Source organism: Populus euphratica, unplaced genomic scaffold (assembly GCF_000495115.2).
Source record: "Populus euphratica unplaced genomic scaffold, PopEup_1.0 scaffold87.1, whole genome shotgun sequence".
Lineage (NCBI taxonomy): Eukaryota > Viridiplantae > Streptophyta > Magnoliopsida > Malpighiales > Salicaceae > Populus > Populus euphratica.
The window spans coordinates 762,251-774,104 of NW_011499900.1; the positions used below are offsets into that span (position 1 = coordinate 762,251).

At 34.4% G+C, this 11,854-nt stretch overlaps 2 protein-coding genes across 2 annotated transcripts; one reads left to right on the forward strand and one right to left on the reverse strand.

Moving 5' to 3' along the window:
* The first annotated feature begins 2,901 nt into the window (after positions 1-2,901).
* LOC105132671 (Eukaryotic aspartyl protease family protein) lies at positions 2,902-5,329 on the forward strand. Its single transcript, XM_011036289.1, has 2 exons — positions 2,902-3,242; positions 3,745-5,329. The coding sequence occupies exons 1-2, from the start codon at positions 3,065-3,067 to the stop codon at positions 5,013-5,015; spliced, it is 1,449 nt and encodes a 482-aa protein (XP_011034591.1). The 5' UTR covers positions 2,902-3,064; the 3' UTR covers positions 5,016-5,329.
* Positions 5,330-5,650: 321 nt separating this feature from the next.
* Positions 5,651-11,071, reverse strand: LOC105132672 (Major facilitator superfamily protein). The gene is made up of 5 exons (XM_011036290.1): positions 10,229-11,071; positions 9,060-9,319; positions 8,445-8,540; positions 8,192-8,362; positions 5,651-6,695 (listed from the first exon to the last, which is right to left on the reverse strand). The coding sequence occupies exons 1-5, from the start codon at positions 10,572-10,574 to the stop codon at positions 6,105-6,107; spliced, it is 1,464 nt and encodes a 487-aa protein (XP_011034592.1). The 5' UTR covers positions 10,575-11,071; the 3' UTR covers positions 5,651-6,104.
* Between the last annotated feature and the right edge of the window lie 783 nt (positions 11,072-11,854).

Consider the following 11,854-nt stretch of genomic DNA (forward strand, 5'->3'; position numbering starts at 1 on the left):
TTTGAATGTAAGAAAAACAAAGTTAAAGTGATGCTAGAATTCCTAAGAAAGTAAAATAAATTCAAGACTCGAAACATTGAATTGACTATGTTTAAAAAGTGTGGTTAATTTAATAATATAAAAAAAGATAATTTTAATTTAATATTTTAAAATCATAACCCGTGAAATCTCAAATCCAAATCCAATTAAAAAGCTCAATTCTAAAAAAAAGGCATAAAAAAATATTAACTTTTGTTAACCTAATAAGTACATGACCTAAGTCATTTGACTAGAAATGCTAAATTTATAAAACTTATAACCTAATTTTTAACTAATCAAATGTTTAAGGATGAAATTGAAAAAAATTCAATCATATAAAAGGATAAAAAATAATAATTATAAGATAAAAAAAATTAGAGTATACTCGGATCAACCTACTAAACTCATAAATTAGATTATGAGAATAGGTAACCCGCAAAATCTAATTTCTAAAAAAACTATTGTTAGTTTATAAAACTTGTAACTTGAGCCATTTGGATGAAAACACCAAATAAAAAAAAAAATGAAGCTAAATTTTTAACAAATTAAATATTAAATAATGAAATCTTTTTTTTTTGAAAAAAATCAACAACGCAAAAGAATCCAGAAAAAGAAAGAATAATTAAAAGCCAACAAAAAAGTGCAAGCTCATTCAGGTTAACCTATCAAACCTACATATTAGGTCATAAAATCAAAATAACTCTATAAAAAAAAAACAAATAAAACTTGATAGAAATAAAAACAAATAAAACCACAAAGCCTATATTGGTTAAAAAAAATGTCGAATAATGAGATCTAAAAATAAAATAAGTAAAAGAAAAAATGATATCAACCCGTATTAACTTATAAAACTTGTAACCTATACCATTTGATTAGAAGCACCAGTCCTGAAAAAATCACGAAGTCTATTTTTCTATAAATAAAATATTAAATGATAAAATCAAAAGAAAAAATAATTGTACAAAAAGATTAAAAAAATAACAATAAAAAAATAAGGATTAGATTTAAAAAAAAGATTAATAATTTTGGATTGAAGGGTTAAATTAAAAATAAAAAATTAAATTGACAATAATTAAATGAAGAAAGAGACTAAACTATAAAAATAATAAATTAATTTTTTTAATTAAAGAATAAAGTTAAAAATAATTAAAAGGTTACAAAAGCGGTAAAAAAAAATTAAGACCAAAATTGAAGAAATCATAAATAATAAATTTAAATTGAATGATGTACTAACACAAGCAATATTTTATTTTTTTATTTATCAAATTATCACATTACCCCTAAAACTAAATAATAACTATATGAAAACCTCTATGAAATTACACAAAAGCCCCTGAAATGATGCTTTGACAATTTTAATTATAAGGGCAATTGAATCATTGCATTGTGTTTAATAAAATAAAAAACTGAAAATTCCCCTTTGCCATGTCCAAGTGTTGTTTTTAAAGGTGCAAAAAAAAAAAAAAACCCGAGTTGTATCTTAACAAATATAAAAATAACACATTAATGAGCTTTGCAAAAATTATTTTACCCGTGAAGGCCAATTCAATTGATTTGATTTTTTATCAAAGACAAAACCATCAATTTATTATTATAATTCATATTAAATCAAGAACATGTGTAATATTATTTCCGCATGTTTTATGTTTTTTGTAATTATTGTTTTAAATATAAAGTAATTACTCACATCCTACATAATTGCCCCCCATCAATGGACGAGACGAAAAGAGTTCACCAAACAGTAAATATGAGATCGACCAAATTAATGAACGAATGAAGCTGCCTTTAATTCCGATTCAATATAAACGGCTGATCAAGGATGTAGCTGAACACGATTCCTGCTTACCTCTCATGCATTTTTACCATGACAAGCTACTTGATAGAAGAGAATGAATGTGGGGGGAGGGGAATGGAATTAAAAAAAATACTTCAAAATACCTTTCGAACGCATTATGAAACGAAATTTAATTATTATTATTACTATTATTATTATACTGGCGATTCCATATTTGTCAAGTGCTGATCCAAGGAGATGATTTTACTTTATAATGGTGCTTGAGTGCTTAAGAAAAAAAGGTTGGTGATCGAGGGACCCTGCCATGGATGCCTTGGTTAAAATCCAAAAAGCAAAAGTCAAACAGTTGAGAGGAGCAAAGTAGGAGACAATGGACAGAACACTCAAGGTATCGCAGGTGATCTTGGACAAGTCGATACATACATGGATACGTAGGAATTGGACACCATTTACCCACAGAAGAGCCCCAAAACTCTTGACTGGTAGCTTGATGTAGGGATTAAGGTCTCCCGAATGTTCTTGCAGAGGTCAATGGATACACAGGAGCCGTAACGCTAAAATTGTTGGCGTAAGGTCCAAGGTTTTTCCATCCATACTTGTAATAACCTGGTTTAGAGGGGGGAAAACAATAGAGGGATGTCTAATCAAATAATTAAGACTCCAGATCAAGTTGATTGTAATCTTATTACTCGGCAGAGCACAAAAGTCTAATGCTATGTTCATAGATATAATGCTCGGGTAGTAGTGCTCCCAGTACCATGTTGAAAGGGACAATAATCGAACACACAATATCAAAATGCTTCTTCATGTCTGCCTCTCTATCTCTCTCTCTCTCGGAGTAAGTTGTGACAGTTGATTCCGTGATGGGTGAGTCCTTATCTTATGAAAGCTCAGCAAACCAATCAAATTATTGTAAATGTCACTACCTCTCCATATCCACTACTAGCTACAAACACAGCGGCAACATACATCTCCTTTCTTTTTTTTTTTTGGTGCCAAGAATTTGCACGTGAATCTACAATAATTTCTCATGCACCAGTGGGGTCCTTTAGCCAGCCATTTCTCTTTTGTTCTCTTGCCAAACTCCAACTCTTAAGAATCTCCCTCTCTTCTCCCTCCTTCCCTCCCTGCCTTTCTCTCTTTCTCTCACACACACATTCAGATACTCACACACTCATAGCCGAGATTCTTTATTTGCTCCATTTTTTGTTCTCGGCAACTCAAAACTTCTTACCTTTCTTCATCATCAAAATGGTGCAAGCAAAACCTCCTTTTCCATCAAAACTTCTCCTTCTCTCTCTTCTTGTTTCTATCCTCGCCATTTTTGATAATGGGGTTCAATGCTTTCAAGGGAAGAAAGTCCTCAGCATGCATAAATTTCAATGGAAACAGGGGAGTAATAGTTCAACTTGTCTCTCCCAGGAAACAAGTGAGTAGCAAAGTGAGAAAGAAAAGGCTTGAAGAATGGTTTGGCCAATGGTGACCAAATCTTTTTTTAAGCTAGCTAGCTTCTTTATTTATCTGTTCTCCACTTTTGGGATCTGTACTCTACTACTTACTTTCCTTTTATGCTAGCACTATCTATAACTGAGTTCATGCTTTATGGGAATTGGGAAACATCCATCATTGGAAAACTTTATCTTGGCTTCACTTTCTTTAACTTTGAATGATGTACTCCATTGTTGAATTATTTATGATGGATGTTTGAAAAATTTCTTCCATCCCCTCCTGAAACTAACTGTTTTGGATCACTGGAGATCAAGATTATACAGTTTATTTTCCTTTTTTGAGAATATATGGCATCCATATACAGTCTTCATTTGTATTATTCCTCTACTTTGCTGGTAAAGTTACACTAGTATTTGATTTTTAAAATACAACTACAGTGCCCAAATATGGACTAATGTTCTCATTCTGTTTGGGAATTAAAGGATGGGAGAATGGTGCAACCATATTGGAAATGAAGCACAAAGATTCTTGCTCAGGAAAGATCCTAGACTGGAACAAGAAGCTTCAAAAACACTTGATCATGGATGATTTTCAGCTTCGATCACTTCAATCTAGAATGAAAAGCATCATTTCTGGCCGAAATATTGATGATTTAGTGGATGCTCCAATCCCATTAACTTCTGGTGTAAGACTGCAGACACTGAACTACATAGTTACAGTGGAATTAGGTGGTCAAAAAATGACAGTGATTGTGGACACTGGGAGTGACTTGAGCTGGGTTCAATGTCAACCTTGCAAAAGATGTTATAATCAACAAGACCCTGTTTTCAACCCTTCAACATCTCCTTCATACCGAACAGTTTTATGTAGTTCACCAACTTGTCAGTCCCTGCAGTCTGCAACTGGAAATTTAGGAGTCTGTGGAAGTAACCCTCCGACTTGTAACTATGTTGTTAACTATGGTGATGGATCCTACACACGCGGTGAGCTAGGCACGGAACATCTTGATTTGGGAAACAGTACTGCTGTCAGCAACTTCATATTCGGCTGTGGCAGGAACAATCAAGGTCTATTTGGTGGAGCTTCAGGCCTTGTGGGTTTCGGAAGGAGTAGTCTCTCTTTGATTTCTCAAACTTCAGCCATGTTTGGAGGAGTTTTCTCCTACTGTTTGCCTAGAGCGGAAACTGAAGCTTCAGGATCACTAGTCATGGGTGGAAATTCCTCAGTATACAAAAACACAACTCCCATTTCATACACTAGAATGATTCCCAATCCACAGCTACCCTTCTATTTTCTAAACCTAACCGGTATTACTGTTGGTAGCGTGGCGGTACAAGCACCAAGTTTTGGTAAAGATGGAATGATGATTGATTCTGGGACGGTTATTACAAGGCTTCCCCCTTCAATTTACCGGGCACTAAAGGATGAGTTTGTGAAACAATTTTCAGGGTTTCCTTCTGCACCAGCTTTTATGATTTTGGATACTTGCTTCAACCTTAGTGGATATCAAGAAGTTGAGATTCCAAACATAAAAATGCACTTTGAGGGAAATGCTGAGCTCAATGTGGATGTAACTGGGGTTTTCTATTTTGTCAAGACTGACGCATCTCAGGTCTGCTTGGCTATTGCAAGTCTCTCTTATGAAAACGAGGTTGGTATAATTGGGAATTATCAACAGAAAAACCAGAGGGTTATATATGATACCAAGGGGTCCATGTTGGGATTTGCGGCAGAAGCTTGCAATTTTGACTAGGTCGATGATTCGAAGGTATTATTAAGAACAGGTGTGTGACTGTGCATATATTTATTTGATGCAATGTCAGTCGTTCTTGTTGCCAAAGAAATCATCAAGAAGTAGTTTTTCTTGGTTCATATCACATATAAATATCTATTATTATCCATGGGGAAAGGTACAGAATATGTAAAAACGCCATTTCCAATTTCTCAAGTGTTTTGACAGTGCAGTCCCAAACACAGCAAATAATATCTTTTGTATATTTTTAACGTAAGATCTGTTTGAATCTTAGAGAGGGTGCAGAATTACTTCTAAGAAGGTTGACGTGGTTATATAATTGCATACTCTTATATGTTCTATGTGTGTGTATCTAAAGATGGCTAAATGATGAAGAATTTCTTGATATTTCAGAGTTTTCAGGGGCTAAAATACTTTACGGGAAATTCATTTCTTACCAAAACTTAAAAGCACGAGCCTTTGAGCGAAAAAAAATGATAAAAAGATTATGAGCAAATCACTTCACCGCATCCGAGACGGGTTACAAGCTGCTTATTTCAGAACAGGATCATGGCTTTGGAAAATGTGATCAATAATTTGTAAAATCTACAAAGAAAAAAGAAGAGCCAATGTGGGGAACCAGCGAAGTTTTTGAAAAAGTTAATTTGGAGCTATTGTCTTCCATAATGTCCGAGAATAATGTCTATTGTTCAAATTGATTCCAGAGTTCGTGATAATTAGATTTTGACCGTGGCAGGATGGACTTGATCTTATCTCTGAAATGTTGCTGTACACCAGAAATATCAGACAATCAAAGAATAACATTGTCTTCTATATTGAAAGCAATATCAAGGAGGGATGACTTCTGACAAGAGGCATTCCACGGGACTCTCTGTTGACAGCCTGCAGCAGAGAAAGTTATGTCCTGTTTTGAACTTCTAGTGGAGAAGCCTTCGTGTTCTCAAGGTGATGCATCAACAGTAGTAATTCTAAGCAAATGAACATAAAAATCTTCCTTGGAAGCCAAAATTGAGGATTTAATCGAGTCTTCATTCAGAAACTGTCAGGCTCCTAGAAGCATTTTTATATTGTTGGATTAAGTGACGCCATTCAAGTGCTATCAACGAGGGAGACCATCTCGGTGTTTTCAGATTCAAGTCTATTTTCACCTTTTTTCATCTTCAACATCTCTTCTGGAAGAATGGATAAGTTTGGATCGCTTCTAGGTATCAGAAACAGTAGGAAAACTGGAATTATTCTCATGAGGCTCCGGATTAAAATGGCCACCCAAAGGTTGTCAAATTGTGTCCTTGTAACCTTCAAGAATTTGAGTAAGAGACCTCCTACCCAAGTTGATGAAAGCAAACCAACATGGTCTACTGACATGAGCAAAGCAAAGAAAGTGCCCTCTATACCAGCAGGGCAAAGCTTGGAGCTAAGTACAAGAAGAGGCTGCCATTTAATGCGTCCAATCATCATAGAAATGGCTTCATCAATCACAACAAAGAAATAATCAGGCAAACCAATTTTCAAGTTCAGACGCAACACCAATATCAAATCTAGCAACCCTGATGCACCATACAACAACTGAGACCAGAAAAGTAAGTCGCGAAAACGATGGTCTTTCAACCAATTTTGGTAGATAAGGACCCCAGAGAGGGAGCCAACTGCACCCACCGAGAATATGGACCCAACAACCTCCTGCATACAATATATATAACAGGGGTTACTTATCTATGATTTGCATTCCGTTGCAAATAGAAACTTCTAAACATGGTGAGAATTATGCATTTGGATGCATTTCATTTAAGAAATATTCTGGAAATTGAGTGATGATATAGAGACACACTTGGCAAACCAATGTGAACATTCAATAACCAGTGTGTGAAGGTAACACAAAATATTTGTCAAAAATTCTAGCATACAAATGGGAAAGAAAACACAAGCATGTAATTTTTGCAGCTTATAAAAAATCTGTTGTTGGCAATGGATGCTATATAGAAAATAAGATTCTATTGCAAAATTAATCCTCCAAGTTTCAACCATATTTCAACTTTGTCCTCATGGTTTTTCACTTTGATAATTTAGTTCAGACTTTCACAAGCAGTTTATGAAGCCACATCGCTTGACTTCAATTCGTAAAATTGAGAGAGATGTGACACCAGTTAAGTGACACAACCGAGACTATATGGGCAATGAAAGTGTGTGATGAAATACTGTTTTTTAACACTCGATACTGCTGTGTTTTGGATGGAGAGGACATAAAGTTTTTAATGGACCTGCATCCCATACCAAAACAAAACATCAGAACAACCCAGCTCAGAATCACTATTAAGCCAACTAGATATCTCATGGTAGGTGATGAGCGACAGATTGGAGTTCTTACATGGAAACAATCCACGCTGGGGTTCCAAATGAGTGCATATGGCAAACCTGTTAGCTTGCATCACAACATGGGCTTATGGAAAAATAGACCTGTAAGATGCATAACCTGACTAGTTTTCTACCACATACCTCCTTTAATGATTGTATGACGAAAATGCTTGATAAAAGAAGTAAATAAATCATCTCTGGAACGGATTGAACATGAACAAAAACAATGTAGTTGATATGCACTATATCCTACTAAAGTTCGTTTGAACATGAACAAAAACAATGTAGTTGATATGCACTTTATCCTACTAAAGTTCGTTTCAACTTTCAAATCCATCCACTGCCATGACCCTAAATTTTTGTCCAGTTGTCAGAATTCTTGGAAAAAGGTTGCAGCTTCAAGAGTCTCTTCTATTGCTGGGGGCTTTTTTGAACACCAGAAAGTCCAGATTTCTTGCAGAAGTTTTCAATTTTAGGATCTGTATATATTTCATCACTTTGATTGACATACATAAAGGTATATGAGCAAATGTTCCTCAGTTCTCCAAACAGAGCAGCTGAAAATGTTTTAAAATGATATATTGGTAAATGTGGAGTTTCAGTTGATTCCAATGCACACAAGATATCCCATGACATGTGATTGCCCAAACAAGAAAATAAAAACGAAGGAACTAGGTAGAAGCGCTTTCACATATATTTTTTTCTTATTTGTGGTTTCTTGGTTTCCATGCTAAAATCAAGACAAGACTAGAGAACATTGAAGAAAAATCAGCTGCCTGAGTTCTCCAGCATATTTTTGTTTACAAAAGATGAAAGGCAAGTACCTGTGAAAAAGATGGACCTCCCTTCGCATCTGTATACCAATAGAACATCCCTTCATGAATATTCAAGCTCACTGCAAGTGACAAGTACATGTATAAACATGGCCTCCATACATCACGGAATTTCAGTGCTGTCCACATGGCCTTACCAGCATCCAGAAGCTTCTCATTTACCTAATCCAATGACTTCATGTGAGCATGGAAGAAAGCAGTGATATAAATTGTGCCAAAAGAAGACACAATCACAAAACCTTACTCCTCTGTGCGTAAATTTATGAACACGGGATTCTTTCAGCATCATTCCAACCGAGATAACCAGGCCGGCTGGCACACTGAGAAGCCCAAACACACCCTGTGAGGTAAGAGTAACACTTGACAGATTATGGAGAGGATAAAATGAAGAAAAAAAGCAGTACAGCCTGACTACCACAGATCAGAAGGAAATTGAACTAGATTTTTAATCGTTATTTACAAATTCATATTATTAATAGACAATTACATCAAAGATTCTTTATCAAATCTAGATACGAGAGTTTTTTTTTTTTAAGCAGGAAAGCCTCCATAGATGGATTAACCCTGGACTCATGAGAACCCTGCTAACTCTGCTAACTCATGAGAAGTTTTGACTCTATGTAGGTGACCCAAGCATGGTACTGTTTGCACCTACCTAGCAGCACTGGGAATTGAATCCACATGCGCCCGAACCACACAACTCAGCAAGCATTTAACCACCAGGCCAACTCCATGGGGTTAAGAATTAAATTGTTAACTGAAGATGGATAGTAATCTAATTTATTTACTACCTAAAAGGAAAGCAAATGGATTATCGAGGATTGAACATAGCCACAATAATATGCACACAGAAACTGACCTTTGGGCCAACTAGGTGAACCAAAAAGCCACTGAGTGAATAGCCCACCAGTGCTCCAATGGAAGAGCTGAATCCACACAAGCTTTGCATATCACCAGCTAAAGAAGGATGACTTATGCTGTTTTGTGTCACGCAGGCATCAATGGCTACATCCGCTATTGCTATCCCAGCACTTACCCCCATTAGAGACAATAGGGAAAATGCAAGACTCAAGTTTCTTCGGATTGATAGAGCAAGCATCGAGGTCACGCTAAGAAAACCTGAGATTAAGGGAGGGATGAACTTGTTGACTGAACAACCTTTATCTGTCCTCATAATATTATGCTCTTACATGTCTTATTGCAAAAAAAGCCAGCCTATCATTTACTTTTAGATGATCACTAAAAGGAAAAAAAAAAAATATAATAACCAAAAAACAAAAACACAGGGACCAAAATCTAGTAAGGGAAACATGTAACAAGAATTCAATGAACTACAGCATTTTCCATATGTGCACAATTGCATTTGAAAGAGTCAAAACTTTAAACTGAAAAATATGCATATGAAAGAGACCAACTAATCTTCAGTGTTCTCCACTATTTAATAACACAAAGAAATTATTCTAAAAGAAGATACCAAGGGGCAGAGGCCAACCTAAACTATGACCTTGTTCGAACTCCCATGACTCATATTAACAGCCGATTCCTCCATGTGCTTAACCTATACCAATCTGAGTTCATTAAACAGTTACTCTTATGCAGTGATCATGGTCTGATGCTTTTCTCTCTTTTATCATCCAAGCTTATACTGTTGAATAAACTCAGCCCTAAAATTCCGCGGTTCACAATCAAACAGGTTTTTTATATTTCACAAAATTAATGACTACCATAGATGCTTAAATGTTCTTCCTAATACTCATGTCATGTAATAATCTTAGCAATCCTAGTCTAGGGCCTTCAACGAAAAGCTCAATTTGCAGTCCATAGTTGTTCTTAAACTTGATGCAATATCATAGACTACATCTCTAGAAACTCTAGATTGAAACTTATCCAGTTCGGGAAAAAAAAAAAAAAAAACCACAAATGAACAACTTTAGTAATATCAAGATCTTAAATTCCTATCAGCAAACAAACACACCCAGAACACCAGATTGAAAACAAGTTAAAAGAAAAAAGCGTATCTTTTTTTACCTGCAAAAATGAAATAAGGCCGCCTTCTGTACCCAAGAACAGGAATTGTATCGGTGAGGAGACCCCATAAAGGCTTAATTACCCAAGGAAGTTGAAGCAACCCCAAATACACCTGTAATTCAGATGGCTGTACCTTCTGCTCATCTTTCATATAGTACTTAGTACTAACTTTACTCATGCCAACTGCAAATCCCTGACTGATCCCATAAACAATCATAACTCCTAGCACAAAACTCCAATGCAACTCTTCACCAAGCATTTTTAGCCAATTTATTGGTCTCAACACCAAAGCCAAGAAACCATTTATTGGGTTTCTTGGGTTCCTTTCTAACTGGGATTCTTCCATGTTTTAACAAAGATTTTGGGTAAATGAGAAAGACCCAGATGAGTTTATGATCCTGGGTATGTACTGTATCTCTCCGATTCAATTCATGTGAAGTTTTTCACTTTCTGTGGTTTCATGACTCTTGGGGTTGGTGACGTGATGATGCTAAGGTTAGAATTCAATGGTCTTCCTTGGGACACATATGAGAATATTAAAATCAACGTTGAAAAGAAAATATTAATGTTAACGCTTTTCTTCTCTCTAGTCTCCTCCACTACCCCAGCAAGCTCCGGCAGCAGCTCCTCCGCATGCTTAATTAAATTTTGCCTTCTCCCTTTTTTTTAGTTCAGTCTTTCAGATTATGCAATTCTTTTTGCCCACAATGATTTCAAAAAAGTTCCCAAATAAATTGATTTAGCCACTAGATGGGATTAAGAGGAGAAAGAAAAGTAAAATCCCTAGTGAAACCATGCGCAGAATTACAGTTTACCACGCATAGCAGGGCTTAAGTGCACACCAAAATTAAAGCCTGGTTGATCCGTGTGCGACTGCTATGTGTTGGCATAAACACAAGTCTACTGCCATTATAGTATTTTATCATTATAGTATTTTATTATTATTATTGTTGTTGTTATTATTATTAAGATATCAAAACTATCCTTCAATTTTATATAAATTTTATATAAAGAAGAATTAAGTCATCAGCAAATTGTGGATTTGCCAATAACATCACAATTTTTTTAATTTTCGCATTACATTAACGGAAATTAAATTTTATTTTAGAGAAATATTTTTAATATTAATTTAATGTATTTGAAAATTTTAATTTATTTGCATATGAGATGAGCAAGAAAATAAAATGTTGTTAATTTACAATAAAAAATTTAATTTTATATATCCTGTGTATGTGTGTGAGAAGATATAATACATATGTTAATATTTATTGTTGTTGTTGTTATTATTATTATTAAAATTCAATTTAATTATATATATATATATAATAATGCAATATAAATTTTTTAATTGAAAAAACATCAAAATAAATTTATTATATTTTTTTCAATATCAACCCATCAAAACTATTAAAAATAAATAAATCAAATTGATATTTTTTCAAATGAAAATCAATTTAAAAAACAAAAATTACCATAATATCAAATAAAAATCATAAAACTTACAATTCTATATTTTTTATCATATGTTTAGGAATATGATAAAAGTTGTTTTTAATTTTTTTTTTAAGAACATCCAAATAATACTTTTATTTTTAAAATTAATTTTTAATAGTAATATGTTAAAAT

Excerpts from the sequence above, each read along its gene's own strand:
- LOC105132671 (XM_011036289.1), top strand. The coding sequence starts at position 3,065 with ATGGTGCAAGCAAAACCTCCTTTTCCATCAAAACTTCTCCTTCTCTCT. Across the intron at positions 3,243-3,744 it reads TTGTCTCTCCCAGGAAACAA|GATGGGAGAATGGTGCAACC; the intron begins GTGAGTAGCAAA and ends TGGGAATTAAAG.
- LOC105132672 (XM_011036290.1), bottom strand. The coding sequence starts at position 10,574 with ATGGAAGAATCCCAGTTAGAAAGGAACCCAAGAAACCCAATAAATGGT. Across the intron at positions 9,320-10,228 it reads GCCTTATTTCATTTTTGCAG|GTTTTCTTAGCGTGACCTCG; the intron begins GTAAAAAAAGAT and ends CCTTAATCTCAG. Across the intron at positions 8,363-8,444 it reads ATAAATTTACGCACAGAGGA|GTAAATGAGAAGCTTCTGGA; the intron begins GTAAGGTTTTGT and ends TCATTGGATTAG.